Source organism: Vipera berus (assembly GCF_964194415.1).
Source record: "Vipera berus genome assembly, chromosome: W".
NCBI classification, from domain to species: Eukaryota; Metazoa; Chordata; class Lepidosauria; order Squamata; family Viperidae; genus Vipera; species Vipera berus.
In genome coordinates, this window is record NC_138210.1 from 56,054,595 (window position 1) to 56,077,089 (window position 22,495).

The 22,495-nt window shown below is 42.9% G+C and overlaps 1 protein-coding gene across 1 annotated transcript; it reads left to right on the forward strand.

The window, feature by feature from the left end:
- The first annotated feature begins 2,697 nt into the window (after positions 1-2,697).
- On the forward strand, positions 2,698-13,061 carry LOC308676136 (uncharacterized protein). The gene is made up of 3 exons (XM_081341872.1): positions 2,698-2,847; positions 6,606-8,109; positions 11,805-13,061. The coding sequence occupies exons 1-3, from the start codon at positions 2,810-2,812 to the stop codon at positions 12,090-12,092; spliced, it is 1,830 nt and encodes a 609-aa protein (XP_081197998.1). The 5' UTR covers positions 2,698-2,809; the 3' UTR covers positions 12,093-13,061.
- Positions 13,062-22,495: the final 9,434 nt, after the last annotated feature.

Below are 22,495 nucleotides of genomic sequence, written 5' to 3' on the forward strand. Positions count from 1 at the left end.
GCTGGAGCCCATTTTCAGGAAACTTCTCTCTCACCGGAATTTCATTGGTGGGAGGGAGTTTACCTCAGGATGGGCTCCAGCAAGACTCCAAAAGCTTGGAAGACTAAACTTCTTCTGGTCCCGGTGACCGACCCAGATTGGATCCTGCAACATTATCCTGGGACACGTATGTTCTTCATTCATAAGGTGGAGAATATATATATATATATATATATATATATATATATATATATATATATATATATATATATATATATATATATATATATATATATATATATATATATATATATATATATATATATATATATATATATAATAGGGACGCGGTGGCTCAGTGGGTTAGGATGCTGAACTTGTCGATCAGAAGGTCGGCAGTTTGGCGGGTCGAATCCCGAGTGCCGCGTAACAGAGTGAGCGCCTGTTACTCGTCCCAGCTTCTGCCCACCTAGCAGTTCGAAAGCACGTAAAAATGCAAGTAGACAAATAGGGACCACTACGGTGGGAAGGTAACAGCGTTCCGTGCGCCTTTGGCGTCTAGTCATGCTGGCCACATGACCACGGAGATGTCCTCGGACAAGCGCTGGCTCTTCGGCTATGAAACGGAGATGAGCACCGGCCCCTAGAGTCGGAAAGGACTAGCACGCATGTGCGGGGGAACCTTTACCTTTACCTTTATATATATATATATATATATATATATATATATATATATATATATATATATATATATATATATATATATATATATATATATATATCAGAAGAATATAAATGTATGCCTTTCTAGAACAGCTGACATTTAATACCAAGGATACAGTAGCACAGATGTGAACTGCTCAAACAATAAGTTTTAAAGCTGAGTAGCCATGCTTTCTATTTTAGAAGTGAATGTAGTCAAGAGTCAATTATGCAAGAAAACCATACGAACTCCTGGTGCCCTTTCCCTGTTGCACATGCAGATTTGTGTATGTGTGTGTGTACGTTTATGAGTGTGTCTGTGCATGCATAGTACAACCATAGCAACTTTTAAGATGCATGGACTTCAACTCTCAGAATTCCTCAGCCAGCCATGCTTAAAACCCACACATCTTGAAGTTGCCTGGTAGCACAGTATGTATAAAAATTATCTCTCCCCTCCAAAATGCCCCTTTCATTTCTTGTCCTGTTTATGAAATGGAATTTTTTTTTAAAAAAAATATATAATAATAGGGTTTTTTTAACTTTGCATTCGACTATTCTTTTCTTACTGTAGATTTATTTTTCTGCATTTGAACAGAACTACCGTATTTTCCGGCGTATAAGACAACTGGGCGTATAAGACGGCCCCCGACTTTTGAGAAGATTTTCATGGGTTAAAAAGTCGTCTTATATGCCGGAAAATATGGTAATTTTTCCCCCTTCCATGTAAAGTACCTGCAACCATATCAAAGGCAGGAAGACTGAGCTATATAGTCCTTTCGCTTTGAAAGCCTTTTGGCTTCCTGTTTACTGTTTCCTTTGCTACCCTAGTTTGGTAACATGACAAAGTTAGGAAACAGCAAGATAGTTGCATTCTTCCATTAATGCCTGTTGTCCGTGTGCTTGCTGTCTCTTTTGCACAGTCTATATAGATGTTGTTAACGTCTATGTAAGGGACGCGGTGGCTCAGTGGGATAGGATGCTGAGCTTGTCGTTCAGAAGGTCGGCAGTTTGGCGGGTCAAATCCCGAGTGCCGCGTAGCAGAGTGAGCGCCTGTTACTCGTCCCAGCTTCTGCCAACCTAGCAGTTCGAAAGCACATAAAAATGCAAGTAGAAAAATAGGGACCACTATGGTGGGAAGGTAACAGAGTGAGCGCCTGTTACTCCTCCAAGCTTCTGCCAACCTAGCAGTTCAAAAGCACGTAAAAATGCAAGTAGAAAAATAGGGACCACTACGGTGGGAAGGTAACAGAGTGAGTGCCTGTTACTTCTCCCAGCTTCTGCCAACCTAGCAGTTCGAAAGCACGTAAAAATGAAAGTAGAAAAATAGGGACCACTACGGTGGGAAGGTAACAGCGTTCCGTGCACCTTTGGCGTCTAGTTATGCCGGCCACATGACCACGGAGACGTCCTCAGACAAGTGCTGGCTCTTCGGCTTTGAAACGGAGATGAGCACCGGCCCCTAGAATTGGAAATGACTAGCACGCATGTGTTGGGGGGGGCCTTTACCTAACGTGTCTATTGATGGCTGATTTGTCAAGAGTGCCAGGCTTCTTGAAATTCCCTTGACAGTTTTGGAACTTGGCTTGGTTTAGGATTGTTACATTTTCCCAATTGAAAGTAGCAAGCTCAGAGAGCACCCAAGGACCCTTGAAAATCCCCAGTAAGCTTCCATCTTCTACCCCTCCCCCCCCCAACCACCGCGCTTTCTCGCCACAGGACATTCCCCTGACGTCACCGCTTCCTTCACTTCCCCCCCCCCCCTTCCCTTCTAGAACCCTCACGTCCAGGGGTCGCCAACCATAGCCGGCTCAGGAATTCTGGGAGGTGAAGTCCACGAGTCATAAAAGAGCCGAGGTTGCCTACCCCTGCTCACGTCTCTTTCCCTCTCCGGCTCTGGCCACGCCCGGCCTAACGTCAGAGTGCGATGACGCTGTTCCCTGGGAACGGACCTTTATATAAAGCGCCTGCGGCTTTCGCTTCCATCTGAAATACTCCATTATAATCGGCGAAGAAGAAGAAGCAAAGGTCAGTCTCGATAGGGCGAAATGCTTCGTGCCGAGAAGAGCAGCTGCTGTTTTGCAAAGCCCACCGTCCGGTCGCTTATTCGCATTTATCCCGCAGTTACATGCTGGAGCGAGTTTATTACTGGCTAAGAATCCAGAGGTAAGAAGGTTCAATCATTATTTAGACCTTGCTTTTCCCCCGGGGGGGCGGCGGGGGGGGCAGCCCCCTTCCTCCCCCCCACCCCCAAATGCTGCCTTTAATTTATTTGTCGCTTAGCCTCCTGGGCCCCTTGGCCTATTAGGCTCGGCCGCTCGTTCCCGGCAAATGCACGCGTTTGCAAGCCGCCTCCCCACCCCGTATTTTCTGTTTCCCACGTGCTTAAGGCGCTCCCCAGCGGCTACGCCTGTTTCCCCGAGAAGCCCTGGTTCTCCAAACGCGGGCCAGGTGTCCCGGCTTGGCATTATGATAGCCTGCCACCTCCGCCCTCTCGGTTGCCTTCCCAGGCATCCGCCCCAAACCATCCGCCCTTTTTAATTGTTGGGAATCCTCCCTCTTTGCTCCGTGCGGTTCTCACAACAACTGTTTTTCCTCGCGGTGCCCCGAGCGTGGTGGGGGGTCGCCTTCCTCGGGTTCTGGGCCCCAACCCCCTCCCAAAAGCCTTTGGGAAGAGCTTTAGAGATGTTCTTGGTCTTTGCCTCCTGCCGCCTCCCCCCTCCGGCTGTAACATGCTGTTTTTTTTGCCCTGATCTATCAAAATATCATTGGTATATAATTCGCTTCTCTGATTTGTGGCTCCCTCTTTCCACGCAAAGGTGAATTCCCCCCCCCCAAGTCTTTTCTGTGCTTCTTCAAAGTCTAGGATGGCTTTCTCCAAGCTGGTGCCCTCCAGAAGGGTTAGTTGAGATCCCTCATCTGAAGAACATTCCAAGTTTTTTGCTCTAGAGTAGGGACCTTTATGGACTCAAGTCTTGAGTCCAAATTAGTCTCCTCTTCCTGTCTCAAGTTTCCAATTTCACCAGTCCACCCACCCACCCCCCCTTGCTGGCCTTCCATTGCTACTGCTTGCTGCCCACCAAATGCTTGTTAGGAAACTCTCTCCTTGAATCCTCCTTAACTCTCCTCTTTCAGAAAGAACCAAATATCCGCAGGCAGGAAAAGCCACTTTACAATTCCTTTCCCTCTTTCCATAATATTCCTCTGTGTTCCATTAGGATCTTCTCACTTCTTGTCCTGGAGAATCCAAGCTGTTTGTACAATGATAACTTCTGATCATTGAAATCGACTTTCCAAACCTATTTGTCTGCAATCATTTGCAATCCCTTCTGCTTTTTTTTAAAATGCCTGTTGCTTCTCGTACATTAAATATATTCCCTTCCTTTCCTCCCCTCCTCCCTCCATTTCCAGATCTAACCTGTTGTGGGTCAGAAGGGTTGTCTCTCCTCCTCTCTCCCCAGCAGCTGCACACTCAGCATCCGAACTGTGTGTGTGTGTGTGTGTATGTATGCTCACATGCCCCCCCTTCTTCCTGACTGGGGTGTTGCCAGCGTTTCAGGGGCACTTGCTTCAACTTGTTTGGGGCGCGCCCTGAATTCAGCCTACACACCTCAACCAGTGAAATGTTCCCTAAGAAAGCTGGGAGGTAAATTGCACTACAGGTAGGGGGCAGAAGGAATTGTGCTGGAATTTGGGAGTAAGGCACCTAAGTATGTGGTCTTCAGCCTCTTCCCTTCCCCATTCCTCCACTTGCCAGCTCTTGTTTCTGAAAACATCTTCTGCCTTTGCTGAAAAGAATTGGATTAGCAAAAGAACAGGATACCCTGGAAGGAAATTTGCTTCACTTTGATTTTCCAAAGAATGCTGGAGTTGTGATTTTCCAAATGCCAGAACCTGTTTTCTTTCAATCCTCACTGGAGGTTTTTAAGAAGAGATTGGACAACCATTTGTCTGAAATGGTATAGGGTTTCCTTCCTGAGTCGGACTAGACCTCCAAGGTCTCTTCCAGCGCTGTTATTCCGGCTTTGAGGTCTGATACCAGGAATAGGACTTAACAAAGCAAGTGTTAAATGCCTTTGTTTTCCTCCTGAATAAATAAATAAAATATTCTTGCAGATTTTGCAGTGAAAGAATATCATGTGTTTTAGTCATACTAAAAAAAATATTAAAATGTGCCAGAATGGCAGTTATTTTTCTGAACTAAGTTAAGATGTTTTAACCAGACTAGGTTAGGAAAGTTTGTGGGAAACCTGTGGTCTTTCAGAAGTTCTTGAACAACAGTGCCCAGAAATCTTGGATTGAAGGGTGCTGGGAGTTATAGACCAGAATATCTAGAATAAAATAAGAGATAATCCTCAACTCGTGACCACAACTGAGACCAGTATTTTTGTGGTAAGTTAAATCATATGCGATTTTATGACAGTGTTTATGACTGCTGTTAAGTGAATCATATAGTCATTACACGAATTTTGGTTCCCCAACAGGCCTTTTTTTGCCAGAAGGTAACAAATTGCAGTCACCTGGGCACAGGATGCTGCATGCAACAGGTGGTAAATGTGACTTGGTTGCTAAGGTCCATAATTGCAGTCACATGACATATATATATATATATATATATGAGTATAGATCGTGAGTCACTTTTGCCAAGCCTATCATTAAATGGTCATACGGTGAAGACTACCTGTGGCTTGATTTTCAGTTACAGCATGAACACATTCACTTACTACATTCACATAAACGTCACCTTAGAAAACATGTCAAAAACCATTTTTTTACTGACTGGTCTGTGACAGTAGTAGTGTTCAGTCCTGAGCATCTATATTGTTAAAAAATAGGCTCAGATAGCAGATTATGGGAAGGAGCTCTGTATAAAACAAAGGACAGACAGTGCTAGACTTGATGTACAGGTCTAACCTCATAAAAAATGCAAATAAACCTCACCCAAACAGTTTAGTGACCGTTTGAAATGACAGCAGTACTGAAAAAAGTGACCTAGGACTGGTGTCAATGCTGCAACTTCATTTTTGGTTGCCACAGTTGGGAGGGGGGATGTGTGCTTTTAAGGGTAGACATAACAATAAATTGTCCTGTGGGAACCAAGGTCCTTGCTGCTGGGGTTTTGGCAGGCTGAACTTTCCAGCCGCCAAAGTACCTTATTGGGGATTGTGATTTATGACATATTACTGGGGTGGCAAGTTCAGTCTTGGTTTCACTTTTGACCATGTCGATACTTTGTAGCCAATACAGTATGTTCTTTAAGGAAACCTTTTGCCTTGGAGTTCTGTTTTTACTGGTTTCATCTATCGGTACCATGACAACTGGTTTTCACCCTTACGACCGTTGCAGCATCCCCATGTCACATGATCAGAATTTGGGTGCTTGGCAACTGGCATGTATTTCTGACAGTTGCGTTGTCCCCGGGGTCGTGTGATCTGGCTTCCAACAAGTAAAATCCACAAGCCATATTTGTTTAACAGCCACTGCAGTGATTCACTTGACAACTGTGCCCCAAAAAGTTGTAAAATGGGCTACAGCTCACTTAACGGGTCTTGCTCAGCAACAAAAATTGTGTGCTCGGTGTGGTCATAGGTTAATAACTACTTGCAGTTTGTTATGGTTCAAGAAAGCAAAGAATCTTGATGTCTATGGAGATTCTCAGTCATCCAGGTCATAGTTATCCCAAAGGTGCTTTTTCAGGAGGTAACTGGACTTTCTTGTGTTTTTTTTTTTCTTTGAAGACGTTTTGCTTCTCATCCAAGAAGCTTCTTCAGCGCTGAAGAAGGTTCTTGGATGAGAAGCAAAACGTTTTCAAAGAAAAAGCAAGTCCAGTTGCCTCCTGAGAAAGCACCTTTGGGGACAAAGAATATTGAGTTTCAGCTTACGTGTGCTTACTCTAAATTCCAGTGTTGACTGCTTCTTTTCAGATTTAAAATGGCTCCCTGTATTGTGGCCAGCCAGTTCACCTCACCCTTTGAACCCCAAAATATTCTCCTCAACAGTTGTTATCCCTCTGGACCTGGAATGGCAAAAATTCTACTTCCTGAATCAGTCAGCTCCACCCCTGCTGGCACATTTCCAGGTCTTCGACATATGATCGAGTTCGCTATGGTTTGGTTGCGAAGATTTTTATATTTTTGGCAGCCTTTCCCTGCAAGCCTGGTGAAGACTGTCTTGATGGGCATTGCCAGAAGGGCATTGCCCATCTTGGAAAAGATGAAATACTTAAAGAAGGCCGGAGAACTTAAAAGAAATGAAAATGATACTGAGAAGATGATGATGATAGAGGAAGGCAGTTGTTTGGAATATTATCCTCTCGAGAGTCATACAAAGTACCTTTCGGAGGAAAGTTTGGTTATAGATGGCTACTTTGGAGAAGACACTGAACAACTTTTGATTCATTCAAGCAGCATTGCAGTAACTAACATGCATTTGGAAGAGGAAATGATTTCTGAGCTGTGTTTAATAAGTCCTACAATAGTATTTGATTTGGGAAATAATTGGCAAGGTTCTTCAGAAAAGGACATAGAATGTGTGACTACACAAAGTTCTGGGCCTGTCTCCCCTAAGTGGTTGGAAGATACTTACCATCCTGAAATCTTTACAAAAGAGTTGGACCTCTGTGGATATTTGGAAAATACTTCCGACTGTTTAAATGCTAACGGACAATTAAATTTTAATAAGGGCCTTGACCAAATTTTGGAAATCACCAGAGTTCCCCAGGAACTGGAGAAGAACATGAAATCTAATCGGGATCTGCTGTCATGTGGGAAACAAAGCTTAACATGTTCACCTGATTCTTCAAAGGATGTGGAACAGCCAGAAATGTGCCAAAAGAGTGGAGAGAATGAAGATAGGTGCAATATGGACTCCTCTACTGGCCCCAGTAGCTTCCAAAGTTCCCTGGTCCTCTCCTTATTCTACAGTCCATTAGAAGATGAAGAAGATGACAATGATGACAGTTCAGAAGACTGGTGGAGTGAAGATGAGATGGAAGAGAGTAGTAAGAGCAAAATTTGCTCTGATGGCAATAATTCAGGAGACTTGGAGAACTATCAGGAAGTACAAGAGGAGGACTCTGTACAGCAGATTGTTTTTGAGAATCTTGGTGGAGCTCTGTCCATGGACAGTCAACCCTTCCACCCACTCTGTTTTTCCAAACCCATTCAGGCCCACACAGACCTCACCATTGATACACTGAAGCCCAAGAACCATCAAGAAACTCTCGTGTCTTCTTATCGGACAAGAACCAGTTCTAAACTTGAAGAATTGTGTGATCTCCCAAAGCAGCCATTGCCCAGAGACGACCAAAAAGTTGATAATAATCAGGAGACCTACCTATGCTGCCAACCAAGTCCTGGGAAAAACGCTTCTCCTGTCACTGCAGAAATACCTCTAGTTTCACAGCAGGAAATCCAGGTGAAAAAGAAGGTGAGTGTCCTAAAATATTTATAAGTATGCTCTTTGAATGTGATTGGAATGAGGATTTTCAAAATCCACCTTTGTTTTGTTTTTTTATGGCTCCTTAATTAGGAGCCACAAACACTTGTATTTCTGCTCTTGGCTGTGACAGATTGAAATGTAAGACTTGCCCACACGATTATGTTTGAGGAAATGTTTCTGGTTTTTTAAAAAACTATTTTCACCATGGTGATGAAGAGAACAAATGATACATGGTGCTGTTGAGTTGTTGTTTTTGTAGTAGTACTGTGGTCTAAAAAGTTGCATCAGTTGAATTTCTTGCAGAGGTTAAAAGCGGGGAGGGTTGCTCCATTTATTTATTTTAGTTAATATACTGCCTGACTCCTGCTGACCCTGGGTGGTTTACAAAATGTGAGAAACAAAACGAAATAGTGTAAAACAAAAAAGAGCCAAAATACCAAAAACAACTAACCCAGATGGTAACAAAAGGGCTTCAATCCCACTTGCCAAAGGCCTGGATGAAAAGTTAGGTTTTTGGGGCCCTTCAAAACACCATTAGGGTGGGGGACAATTGGATCTTGGGGAAAACCTCATTGCAGAGAGCAGTTGTTAACAGCAGAGAAGGCATGCTACTGGGGTCTTGATAGTCAACATTGTTTAAGTGGAGAAACCTGGAGCATCCCAACCCTGCCAGGTCAGATTAACCGGGCAAATACTATAGGAGACAGACAGTCCCTCAAGTAACCAGGCTGTAGGCCAGGGGTCCCCAACCCCCAGGCTGTGGACCGGTACCAGGCCGCAGCATGCCAGCAACCGGTCCGACAAATGATCAAAGCCCCATCCGTAGGATACCGGCAGCACACAAAACCACGCACACTCTGGTCCGTGGAAAAACCTTTCTCATCAGAAGTGATCCCTGGTGCCCTGTGGGAACGGCCATTTTTTGGCCTCTCAACCTTCAGCTTTCCCAAACGTTTCTTATCAGCCTCTACGTGAATTACAGTGATGAGCACACTCTCCTGGTTCGCACAGGATGGCATGTGGGAGGTTTGGGAAACACTATGATAAAGCTTTCAGGTATATCTTTTAGTATCTTGTTTTTGTAATGATCTCATAGGCTCCTGAGTAGTTCTCACTATGTATCCAATTATCACTATGTATCCAATTATCACTATGTATTCTATTTTTTTGAGATTGATGGGATTTATGTAATGTTGTATTTGGTATTCAGAAAGAGGAGGTGAATAAAAGTTCAGCGGGCAGTTGCTCAGGGAGTTTTTTTGGAGAGACGAGGCTGCCTGGTTGGTTCAGAGCATCTCTATCAACCCGGGTCTGAATTCTTTTCCCTACAGTGCCCAAAAGGTTGGGGACCGCTGCTCTAGCTTATATGGTCCATTTTATTGGAAAATAACTACAGATAGTTCTCGACATACAAGCAAAATTGAGCCCAAAATTTCTATTGCTAAGTGAGACATTTGTGAGGTGAATTTTGCCCCATTTTATGACTTTTCTGGCCACATTTGCTAAGTGAATCGCTGCAGTTAAGTTAGTAACATGGTGGTTAAGCAAATCTGTCTCCTGCATTGACTTTGCTTGTCAAAAGGTGATCACCTGACCATGGGATGCAGCAACGGTCTTAAATATGAATCAGTTGCCAAGCACCTGAGTTTTGATCACGTGGCCATGGGGATGCTGCAGCAGTTACAAGTGTGGAAAACAGTCATAAGTCACTTTTTTCAGTGATGTTGTACCTTTGAATGGCCACTAAATAAAGTGTTGTAAGTCCAGGACTACCTGTACAGGACTACCTGTAGAGTAGTCATTAAAGTGTTGTGTGTTTTATCTGCCAGAGGCACAAATACCAGTATTAGAGGAAAATCCTTTTGGAGGATGTTCCTCAAAGAACATGTTGAAAGGCTGAATGCCTGAGGGATCAAAGGTGAAGTGTTTTATCATGCACAAAATGCCTTTCCTATTCAGTAATTTCAGGCAATTGAGCTCCAATTGAGCAGACCTCTGTGGAAAAGCAAATAAGGAAAAGATTTATGTGATGTGACATGCTTAATTTACAGTTACCAGATTAGTGCCTGAATTAGGAAGAAATGGAGGTCATTTTTTTAAAAAAAAAATTGTGCCTGACTATGAATCACAAGACTCTTCCAAGGGAAATACAGCAAATGATGTAAGATTCGGACATTTCCCAGTCTAGCAGAGTCATTTCCCCGCCTCCTTTTAAGAGATTGCGAGATTGCCTGTTGTAAATTAAAAATGGCTTTCTGTTTTCTACTTCCTTTTTGCCTTACTAGCACTTCCGCACTAATGTGCCAAGTCCACAGACAGATGCAAATTCTGCCCTTGTTTAACACACTAAATGCACAAACCGCTGGAGAAGAGCATGAAAAACAGCAAGTGCACAAAGCAGCCGATTTCATTTGAGCTTGGACTGGGCCCCTGTTTTAAAATTATTTTTGGAAGGTGGAGATTGTGGGTGAAAAACAGCATCTCTTTTCTTAAGGGAAAAGTTAAAAAGACAGTCAACCGCATTTAGATGCCACAATGCCAAGGGATTAGCTTGAGTGTTAATCATGAATTATGGTGGTTATAGCTCATGGGGCTTCCTGGGTGTTGGAGGCCAGTGGCTACCTTTTAGCTCACCAGACTTCATGGATCTATTGGGAGAGTGAAATTATTTAATTTGCACTGCTCCAAGAAGAAAAATGGGATATAGCTCTAATCTCAGATTATAGCAAGGATAAAATGAAATGAAAAGGACTTTATCACTGAGAAGAAACAGTGGGAAACCAGCTAAAATGAGTCAGATGAACAAATGTTTTATTCCCCTCTTTTTCCGTAAAGGAGCTAGGGGAACACACAAAATGCTTTTGTGTTCATTGTGTCCGCCTAACAGCATTGTGAAATAGTTGGGGTGAGAGATGATTGGCCTAAAGTCACCTCCTAGTGAATTTGGCAATTAAAGGTTGTTTGGAACTTGAGTTTCCACACGTCTCAGTCCAACAACTACAGTGCGTAACTATAAAGAACAAAATTGAATTAAAAGATGGAGGAAGGAGACCATCATGCAAGGAATAACATTAAAAGAGGATATGGCTGAAGGATCCAACCTCCCTTATACTACTTGGAGGACCCTGAATAGGTTGAGAGTTGGGAGTAAAACCAAGTGGATGCTCTTAGCAGATAACAACACGCTGTGCGAATATGGAGAGATGCAGAGTCCGGCCCATCTGCTGGTATGTTGGATACTACCAGAAACATGTAACGATAGTGACTTATCTTTGGCCAGCAACAAAGCCAGGAAGGTGGCTTCATACTGGCAGTTTAATGTTTGATCTAGACACAGAAGAAGAAGTACATTGGTGTAGTTTGGCATGGGGGTTAAGGTACTTGGCTAGAAACCAGGAGACGGTGAGTTCTAGTTCTGCCGTAGGCATGAAAGCTGGCTGGCTGACTTTGGGCCAGTCACTCTCTCAGCCCAGCTCACCTCACTGGGTTATCGATGTGGGGAAAATAAGAGGAAACTTATGCTTCCTGACTTGAGCACTTATAAAGTAATAAAGGCTAGACAAAAATCAAATAAATATAAAGAGTGTGTGGTATAATATAATTGCGTACTTGATTTATAGCAACAAGCGCCTGCCCAGAAATATTGGCCTCGTTAGCTCACATCTTCTTTCTTCCATTCTTAGGTCCGATTCTCCCCAGCGGTCACTGTCCACCCACTGGTGGTCTGGGATTATGCCTCTCGGGCTGCCCGTCGGGGCCCATGGGAGGAAATGGCTCGTGATCACTGCCGCTTCCAGCGAAGAATCTCTCAAATGGCAGCCATCTTGGAGCCTTGCCTGGCAGTGGATCATCGGCACAAAGTTTGGAAGAGGCTCTATGGGGTTTCCATGTCTCTTCTGGAAGAAGCTGCTGACAACATTCCCCTCTGTTCCAGTTCCACCAGCAAAGAGAAGTTGGGACTCCATGGTTAGGAATGAAAAGCCTCTTCCACATAAAAATAACGATGTGCACATAGAAGTTGAGGATTCTGGGGGAAACTGGCTGGGGTTTTCCATCTCTAAAGGAGGAAGAACGTTGCTTTTGCTCTTCTGTTGGCATTTTAAAGCCTGGCATGAACTGGAACCTCATTGTTCATAAGTTTGAAGCAATTTCAAACTGGTGACTCTGGGGATATAATAGTGTAGTAAGATTGAGCCCAGGCCAAAACATTCTGGATGAGATAAGAATGTATTGATTATATGAAGGGGTAACATGAGAGAAAATATCAAGGCTTTTGTTTTCTAAATAAATACAATCCTAGGTTGCTACTACTACTACTACTACTACCTCCTTTGATCTGGAAAGTAAGGAAACGTGGCTGTTGTAATGAGTATATGTGAGAAATAATTGCTTTTAAATACGATGTTAAGTTCTATATTGCAGTTCCATTTCACAGGCATTAGTTGCTGTTGAAATCGCCAAGTGTTACAAGGGCTCCATCCTATGTGGTAGCGTTCTGAATCTTTTGGATCACAAGCCCCATGATTCCCAGCCAACCTTGCTTATTATGGAACTGGGACTTGGAGTTGGCTGTTTTATCAGAGGGGCAGCTTGAAGGATATTAAGGCAAAAACTATTGCTAAACATACAGTTGAAAATATCAGTTCAATTTCTTCACCTCTGTAGTCTGATTTCATGGCTAAGCTTTTTCATATGTACCAATCAGAGGGCAAGAATCTGGATCCAAAATTTGACAATTTACATTTTATATATTTCAGCTATATATTTTTTAACCTGGAGTTGGTTAACAAAGTCTCTAGTAGCTTCTATACATTTTTAGTTGAAGAAAAATGTTTTGGAGAGAGATGTATTAATTTATATAAAATTATTCCTTTGAAGTTCCTGGTTATGTCTTGAATGTATCATAACTGATTATTGAATTGTAATAATTATAATTATTTTTTAAAGAATGTGCTTCCTTGTTTTCTTGATATTTATAACAGGTGGTGATTACGAACTATTAAAAAAGCCATTTGGCATCAAAGTAGAAACTTAACCAATCTATATTGTTTTTTCTAGTTAATAAGGAAGGTTTTGGAAAACCCAAAAGCATGATATGAGCAGAGTATTCTGCTTATAGTCTCTTATCACCTGTTATAAACTATGTCACACATAAGAATAATTGATAGCTTTATTCTTCAGGACTCGTAGCTCAATCTTTAAGAGGCTATTTCCCAGCTTTTCCATTCTATAAAATATGTAGTAGTGATTAAAAGCTTTTGTAGGTTATCATGATGATGGCAGATGTGATTCTGCTAGGAAGGTCAATGGAACCCCAAATATTAAATAAGAATACATGTAGATGGACGAAAGAAGATATGTAAATATTGCCAGTTATTAGTGTTCTTGCTCAAGTTTCACATGTGGAAATTTTCACAACCTCTCACCTTCTTTTATCAAATCTAACCCCTCCCCTTTTACACCACCCACTTGATGTTTAATATGGTAACTGGTTATTTATCCACGTACAGTGTGACCAAGATATTTTGTTTTGCCTGTCCTTAATCCCAGATAACAACCAGCTTTCTATATTAAAATCATTCATAGATCCTCCCAAACCATGATTATTAGAAGAAAATATATTTTGCCTGGACTTAAGCGGCATATTAAACCACAGTAGTTAAAAAGCCCAGTGAGTTTATGTAGCGCTCTGAACCAAAACCAAACCAATCATTCAAGTCTGCTTAAGGCTGACATGATGTGCAAAAACCAGATCCCAGTGCGAGATTGCTGGTTGATGCAGTAGCTCAGCACCATCCACACCAACCTCGTCACTTCCAGATTTGCAAAGTTCAACCCTTGATGTTCTTGGCGGTAACTGCTGGCTGGGGGATTTCTAAGAACTGAAGACCACAAATCTGGAAGTAGCAGCGATTGAGAAATGGTGCTTACATAAGCATCCTTCCAGGGCATAAGTTTCTTTTCCCAGCCTAGGTGGAGATGATGACTGAAACTGGGATTTTCTCCAGGTTGTTATCAGAGCAATAGTTCTCCTGACCCCGCCACATTTCAAAGGTGAATCACATATGCCAATTTATTTTTAAGGCTGTACTAAAGTTGGTGCAAACTCTAGTATATTCAGGTTTGCCAGTTGAAGAGAGGCTGCTTGAGACGGTATCCACATTGTAAAATTATGTCAGGGGTGTCAAACTCGCAACATCACGTGACGTGTTGTGACGTATTGCGACTTTTTTGCCATTGCCAGCAATGGGGTGGGCGCGGTTTTGCCATGACGCATCTGGCCCGCAGTTTGACACCCCTGAATTATGTGATGTTCTCAAAACTTTTAAGCTTGGATTTTTTTAAAAAAAACACACACACTGGTTTTAGATATTTGGTAGGTCAGTTTTTCACCAGCTTCTACGTTGACTCTACCTATGAACTGCCCTTCGAGCACGGGTGTCAAACTGCCGGCTCACGGGCCAGTTGCATCATGTGGAGACCACGCCCAAACCCAGCTCCAACAACACAAAGTCACAACACGTCGCGATGCATCTCGTGATGCGAGTTTGACACCCGTGCCCTAGAGCAAATCGATGAGACGAAGATATATTAGGTAGTCCTCAGTCTATGACCACAATTGAGCCCAAAATATCCACTGCCGAACAAGGCAGTTAAGTGATTTTTGCCCCATTTTATAACTTTTTGGGCACAGCTATTAAGCGAAATCACTGCAGTTGTTAAGTGAATCATGCAGTCTTTAAGCAAATCTGGCTTCCCCCATTTGCTACGTTTGTTGAAAGTTGGCTGGGAAGGTTGCAAGTGATGACCATGTGACCCCAGGACAGTGCAAATGTCATAAATGCAGGCCAGTTGCCAAGAGTGCCGAATTTCGATCACAGGACTGTGGGGATGCTGCAATGGCGGTAAGTCTGAAAACTGGTCATAAGTCACTTTCTTCAGTACCATTTATTTGAACAGTCACTAAACAAAGGAGGACCATCTGTACCTCAGAAAGAAATAACGGCAACTACATGTAAGAAGAAAGGTATTTCCTATTTTTTGCCAGTTTTGTCCTCATATGGACACAGCTATAAAAAAAAGTATCTGGAAGAAACAATCGGTGTAAAAGAGCCCAAATCAGAGCCACAGAAATGACTTATGCTGCGTCTGAACCTTTTCATGCAACAGGAATGCAAGCTGACATACCAAGGGTGATTCAGTCATCAACGTTAAAAATAACCTAAGCCAACGCCTGACAGTCTAAGGAACCATCCTAAAATAACTTGAGGTGGAAAATATATATATAAGCGTACATTACATGTTTTATTAGATAACCCCTGATGTGAGAAAGACTTCCGCCAGTACCATAATATTAAGGCCTAATTTTAGATGACAAATCGTCGAGATTGGGATCTGTAATACCCAGCTTGGAGGCTTTACAGATAACCTTAAGACTACAATTTTACAGAATTCTCCACATTGTATAGAAGTTATGGGAACTGCAATTGAAAGAAATCTGGAAGGCTTGTGATTAGGGAAAAAAAGAGCCTTGGTGGAGCAGTGGGCTGATGCCTCCTTAAGTAACACCAGCTGCCTGCAATTAGTGCAGGTTCGCATCCCACCAGGCTCAAGGTTGACTCAGCCTTCCATCCTTCCGAGGTAGGTAAAATGAGGACCCAGATTGTTGGGGGCAATAAGCTGACTTTGTAATAATGCCACTTGGGGTGTGTGTGAAAGCCCTAATAAGCAGGCATATACATAGAATGAAGGCTACTGCTAAGCTTGTAAGCCGCCCTGAGTCTTCGGAGAAGGGCGGGATATAAATGTAATAAAAATTAAAATTAAAATTAAATTAAAATTAAAATTATAACTACTGAAAGGAAGAATGGAAAAGAGCAATTAATTTGGGCAAATCTCCATCCATATCTAAATACATACCGATCACACTATATTCGATTTCATTATGGCAAGTAAGGAAAACGAGTAATAAATAGCAAGCCAAAGTATCGATGACATAAGGGGAAAATAAAAGTTAATACAATTAAATTTAGTTTAAGACAGCATCATTCACTATACCTCTCTACATTTTTCTGTCCTTGCAAACATTTTAGCCTTTTTATTTATATATTGATTACTGGTGTTAGTTTTTATTTTTTGTTATTGTCACCATTATGGTGTGTTTATGTTGTACGCCACCTGGAGTCACACAGTTTGACTTGGGTGGTCTTATAAATCTTCAAACAAATAAAATTCAGACTTCTACCATGCACATATACCAGTTCATATGTTGCCTTTGGTTCTTTTTCAGAGTTTCATCATCTCTATCTAATCCTAATTTACTTTGTCATTCCCTTCCTCTTAGCCTACTTTATTTTTGCTTCATAGAATGTTTTTGTACCTTGATCCGCCTTCATTCTCTGTTTAATCAAACCCCTTAGCTTACTTCTTTCGTGTAACCTGGTCATTCCATTCCATACAGGGCCCATACTCATTCATGACTCTTTTTCTTTGTGTACCATCACACAAACTCCTTAAAGTAACTCATTCCCATGTCCTTCAGCTTATTTTTGTTTCTTCCGAAATTCCCTGTCTTACACCATATAATTAAGCAGAAACACTTGACAGACAGCCATGTGTGCTTCTGTTGACAAACACTTTGTTCCTTGCAGCAGATTACACAGAGCTTTCTGACAGCATTTGGAAATACTTCCTGTGTAAAGTTTGTGTTATTATTGTAAGAATTTTTCCACCCCCTACAGTGAGAAACATATAATAGAATTAAAAGGCTTGGATATATAAGCATGATTTAAGCATGTTTTCTTCTGAGACCCTCCAAATGTGTTGGCCTATTATTTCCTGTTAGCAATGTTTCTCAACTTCGGCAGCTTGAAGATGGGTGGACTTCAACTCCCAAAATTCCCCAGCTGGCTGGGGAACTCTGGGAGTTGAAGTCCACCCATCTTCAAGCAGCTGAGGTTGAGAAACACTGCCTATCAGTATTAGAGTAGAGATAATGGGGGTAGGGACGCGGTGGCTCAGTGGTTTAGGACGCTGAGCTTGTCGATCAGGTCGGCAGTTTGGCGGGTCGAATCCCAAGTGCCGCATAACAGAGTGAGCGCCTGTTACTCGTCCCAGCTTCTGCCAACCTAGCATTTCGAAAGCACGTAAAAATGCAAGTAGAAAAATAGGGACCACTACGGTGGGAAGGTAACAGCGTTCCGTGCACCTTTGGCGTCTAGTCATGCCGGCCACATGACCACGGAGACGTCCTCGGACAAGCGCTGGCTCTTTGGCTTTGAAACGGAGATGAGCACCAGCCCCTAGAGTTGGAAACGACTAGCACACATTTGCGGGGGAACCTTTACCTTTACCTTTAATGGGGGTACAGTATAAAATGCTGACACTTCAAGAGCTTACTAGGATGGGGGAAGATTAATGTAACTTCTATGCAACATTATGTATTTTTAACATTTTGGCAAACATACATAATACTCCTTCCTCCTCCTATTTTCTCAGCAACCCTATGAGGTGGGTTAGGCTGAGAGAAATTGACTGGTCTAAAGTCACCTAGCTGGTTTTTATGCCTAAGGCAGAAGTAGAACCTATTGTCTCCCTAATTTCTCCTCATTATATGAAACCTTATCAAGACAAGAGTTGATGTGATCTGGCATAATATATTCATACACCTCTCTTATTTGATAGGAGAGATTTTTCTTCTCCTCAGCAGCCAGCTTGAAGGAGCTCTTCACCCAACACCTGATTTATGTCCCTGGTTTAAATTTAAAGAGAACTAAGAGGCATCCACAGGGGGCATTTGCCCAGGTTCGCCAGGTGCGCCAGTTGCGCCCCTATCTGGACCGAGATGCTTTACGTACAGTCACTCATGCACTCGTTACCTCCCGTATAGATTACTGTAACGCTCTCTACATGGGGCTGCCCTTGAAGACCACCAGGAGGTTTCAGCTGGTGCAGAATGCGGCCGCGCGGGTTGTGATGGGAGCATCCTGATACTCCCATATTACACCCCTTCTGCGTGAGCTGCATTGGTTGCCGGTTGTCCTCCGGGTGAGGTTCAAGGTGCTGGTTCTTACCTATAAAGCCCTACATGGCTTAGGTCCGGGATACTTACAGGACCGCCTGCTGCCAGGAACGACTTCCCTCCGCCCTGTGCGCTCACACAGAGAGGGTCTCCTCAGGGTGCCGTCGGCTAGACAGTGTTGGCTGGCAACCCCCAGGGGGAGGGCCTTCTCTGTTGGGGCACCCGCCCTTTGGAATCGGCTCCCCCGAGAACTTCGGATGTCCCCAGATCTCCGGTCCTTTCGTCGCGACCTAAAGACTATCTTTTCCAACTGGCCGACCTGGACTGAGGATGGGGTTTTTTAATATTGTTTTAATCTTATTGGTTTTAGTAATTAATTATAAAAAGGTAAAGGTTCCCCCGCACTTGCGTGCTAGTCGTTTCCGACTCTAGGGGCCGGTGCTCATCTCCGTTTCAAAGCCGAAGAGCCAGCGCTTGTCCGAGGACATCTCCGTGGTCATGTGGCTGGCATGACTAGACGCCAAAGGCGCACGGAACGCTGTTACCTTCCCACCGTAGTGGTCCCTATTTTTCTACTTGCATTTTTTACGTGCTTTCGAACTGCTAGGTTGGCAGAAGCTGGGACGAGTAACAGGCGCTCACTCTGTTACGCGGCACTCGGGATTCGACCCGCCAAACTGCCGACCTTCCGATCGACAAGCTCAGCGTCCTAACCCACTGAGCCACCGCGTCCCTAATTAATTATGGGGCTTTGTAATTTAATTCTTTTTTAACATTTGTATTACTGTCTTTTTTATAGCTGTTTTATTGTTGTGAGCCGCCCTGAATCCTTCGGGAGATAGGGCGGCATATAAGTCCCATAAATAAATAAATAAATTTACGTGAATTCTTTCTCTGCGGCTAATATCACCTTTTATAGATTTGCTTTGTGGAAAATTACATACAAATCCAAGCTGATCCAGTAACGATAAAACTACAATCACCGATTTAAGCTCTTTTTAAAGGATCTGTGGAATAATATGGGTTCAAAAGGATGTTGATTCCACGTTTTTAAGACTTAAACGGATCTTCCTAAGGAACTCCATTTCTTCCTTGCTCTGAATACCTTTAGCCTCTGAGAAATCACGAGGGAAAAAGATAATGACCTACGTTCTAATTCTTGTCACTGACTCAGAAGTAGTCGTTGAATAGGTTGTGACCACAAAGAAAATAATTCACTTCTTAGGTCATTAATTAGGCTCCATGTGGATGCGTATCATCTCTGGTTTCCAATATACCTTTGAAGGGCAGGCATGTTTGTGTGTCCACATGCAGATGTCTACACCCATGGACCAGGTTTTGCTCTGTGGAAGTCCAGGAAAATAATGGGTCTGATTCAGTGAGTGACCAACTGTAAAGCTTCTACAGTTCGGAAAACTTAAGTGAAAAGATGGGAAACAATACATAAATAATTATAGTTTGAAACATAAGCTTCCTATGGCTCATTACAACCCTCTCAATTATTCCTTCATAGATGTGGTTGAGCTCCTCTAGCAAGGGTTGTAACTATGACGGGACTGTGGGAATGACTGTTTGGAAGACATCTTTCAATTAAGCAAGTATTTTGCAGGCAATGTGACATAACATCAGCTGCCCTATGGGAAGGTACCATAGAGAAAAGAGGAAGAGACATGTCGGCCTCACAGGAGATTCGGTAAGATCCTCTCAATGTCTTGGACCATTCCTACCAACTGATCTTTGGGAAGGATTCTAAAAATACCTTCATGTTCATTTAAATACCATTATCACTATCAGCCAGATGTGTTTAGACTGGATTTGGCAATTTTATATACCTCTTGAGTCCTTCACTAAGCCCTGGGACAAGCAAATGTTATGTGCTACAGCTGGAGTCTTCAGACTTGGCCCTTTTATGACTTGTGGACTTCAACTCCCAGAATTCCTCAGCCAGCGTGCCTGGCTGAGGAATTCTGGGAGTTGAAGTCCACAGGTCATAAAAGGCCAACTTTGAAGACCCCTGTGCTACAGTATAGGCCAGGGGTAGGCAACCTTGGGTCTTTTATGATTCATGGACTTCAACTCCCAGAATTCCTGAGTCAACTATGCTGACTCAGGAATTCTGGGAGTTGAAGTCCATGAGTCATAAAAGAGCCGAGGTTGCCTACCCCTGGTATAGGCAAAATTTCTGTTGCTAAGGGAGACTGTTAAATGAGGTCCGCACCAATTTTACCACCTTTCCTGCTACAACTGTTAAATGAATCACTTCACTTGTTCTGTTAGTAACGCGGTTAAGCAAATCTGGCTTCCCCCACTGACTCTGCTTATCGGAAGGTCCCAGTGACTCTGGAACATATCATAAAGACAATGCAAGTTGCCAAGTGGCCAAATTTGATCACATGACCATGAGGATGCAGTGACTCTTGTAAGTATGAAAAAAAAACGGTCGTGTTACTTTTTTCAGTCCCACTGTAACTTTGAATAGACACTAAACAAATAGTTCAGTTGAAGACTTACCCATATTGTCACAGGACGTAAGCTTTTCCAAGCAAAGCTGCCTTTTACAATTGATTGATTGCAACTTTGTCAATGCTGATAGTGTTCAAATGGTGTTCCAAATATTTTGGGATTGCACTTAAGGCACCTATCAATCACTATTGGTACTCTTTGTTTTTTTTGTGTTTTTTTTTGCCACAAGTCATTCTGTTTCCATTTGCAGGTCTTTGTATCATTATGAACTGTAATATTAACTAAAAATTTCACAACCCAAATTTAAATTATTTGAATGTATTTTTTCAACGTTATTAAAAAAAACACACCACGAAAACCATGTGACTTGCTATTTTGGCCAGAAGAAACGGCGAGTCATGAGGCAGCCAATGTCAGCAAGTTCTTCCTTACACATTGACTACCGGGAGAAAGATGAGTGTCAGGACAAGATTTCTGCTTCAAAATGAAGAGCAAAGCAGTCGAGTGCCAAGGTATAAGTGCCAAAGTCTAAATTTAAAATTTGCCATGAAAGCTTGAAAGCCCAGTTGAATAACTGGAATCAATAAAGTAAGTCCTAGGATCAGAGGTGAATATGCTCCTCCTAATCTTGCAGACATTCCACAGGTTCAAAGTTCAATCAGTAGGGCAAGGCAAGGGCTTTTAAAAAAAAATAATAAAAAAATTCTCGTACACATATTTGCCTAATTACTTCTCCTGGATCACCTCTGTACTTTCCCATGTGTCAAAAGTTAGGCCTCGCATATCTGGGCTGCACAAATCACGACAACAGCTAGATGGCAGCAAAAAGCTCCTTTTCCGTTACCCCTTTCCTACCGCCACCTAGTGGCTATTTTATAACTTCTGTAGTCTACAGATGGGAAAACTGTTAGGGTAGGGACCATGCTTAAAAGCAAGCATGTAACAGCTTTTCAGGGCATTAGAATGATGTAGGCGTCTTGGGAATGCTGCACTCCCTGTAAAACTCGGGAAAGGAGTGCATCGGTCTCGGTTACTCCCACGACATTCACCTTCCTTCCATTGGGAGGAGCCGCCTGTGAAAAGGACGGACAAAGACTTAATAAGGTACAGTATCACAGGCTCCTGTGATTCACAGCTGCTTCAAACTCCATCCAATGACAGGATGAGATCGTTGGCAAGCTATTGGCACTTTTTTCCGGAGCCTGGAGGCGATTATGGAGTACTGCATCTCCTCCAGGGATCTTAGCAGCTAGCAATACTTCGTCCACTTTGTAGGGACTTGGCAGCAAAGCCTGACTATCCCTGGCTAGTACTTGAATAGGTGACCTCCTAGGACCTAGGGAATGTGGGCTAGAGCAGGGTATCTCAACCTTGGCAACTTGAAGATGGGCGGACTTCAATTCCCAGCATTCACCCAAATAAGAGACTTTCAACCAGTCCTCACACTTACAATCACTGCAGTGTCCCTCGGGTGACATCATCAAAATTTGGGTACTTGCCAATCGGCATGTATTTACCATAGTTGCAGCGTCCCAGGGCTCTGTGATGACCATTTATGACCTTCCCTGAGGTCTCCAATGAAAAAAGTCAATGGGGGAAGCCAGCTCTGCTTAATGACCGTGGTGATTCTTTTACGACCACAACAAAAAGGTGCAACTCACTTTACAGCTCCACCATTCCGGTCCCAACTGTAATTGTTAAGTCAAGGACCACCTGCATAAGATGGGCCAAGTATTACGGAGGCCAAGATAGGAAAAAAAATGGGCTTTTAGAAATTATTTTGGTCTTCCAGACTAAAAGAAGTTATGGCAAAAATAGAAGAAATGTCAATGACCATTCACCCCAAATTGTACATATTTGGTAAGACATACTGCCAAGTCAGGAGCACAG

Bases quoted from the DNA above. Each gene is read 5' to 3' on its own strand.
- LOC308676136 (XM_081341872.1), top strand. From the start codon at position 2,810: ATGCTGGAGCGAGTTTATTACTGGCTAAGAATCCAGAG. The intron at 2,848-6,605 runs GTAAGAAGGTTC...GCTTCTTTTCAG, and splicing joins TACTGGCTAAGAATCCAGAG to ATTTAAAATGGCTCCCTGTA. The intron at 8,110-11,804 runs GTGAGTGTCCTA...TTCCATTCTTAG, and splicing joins AAATCCAGGTGAAAAAGAAG to GTCCGATTCTCCCCAGCGGT.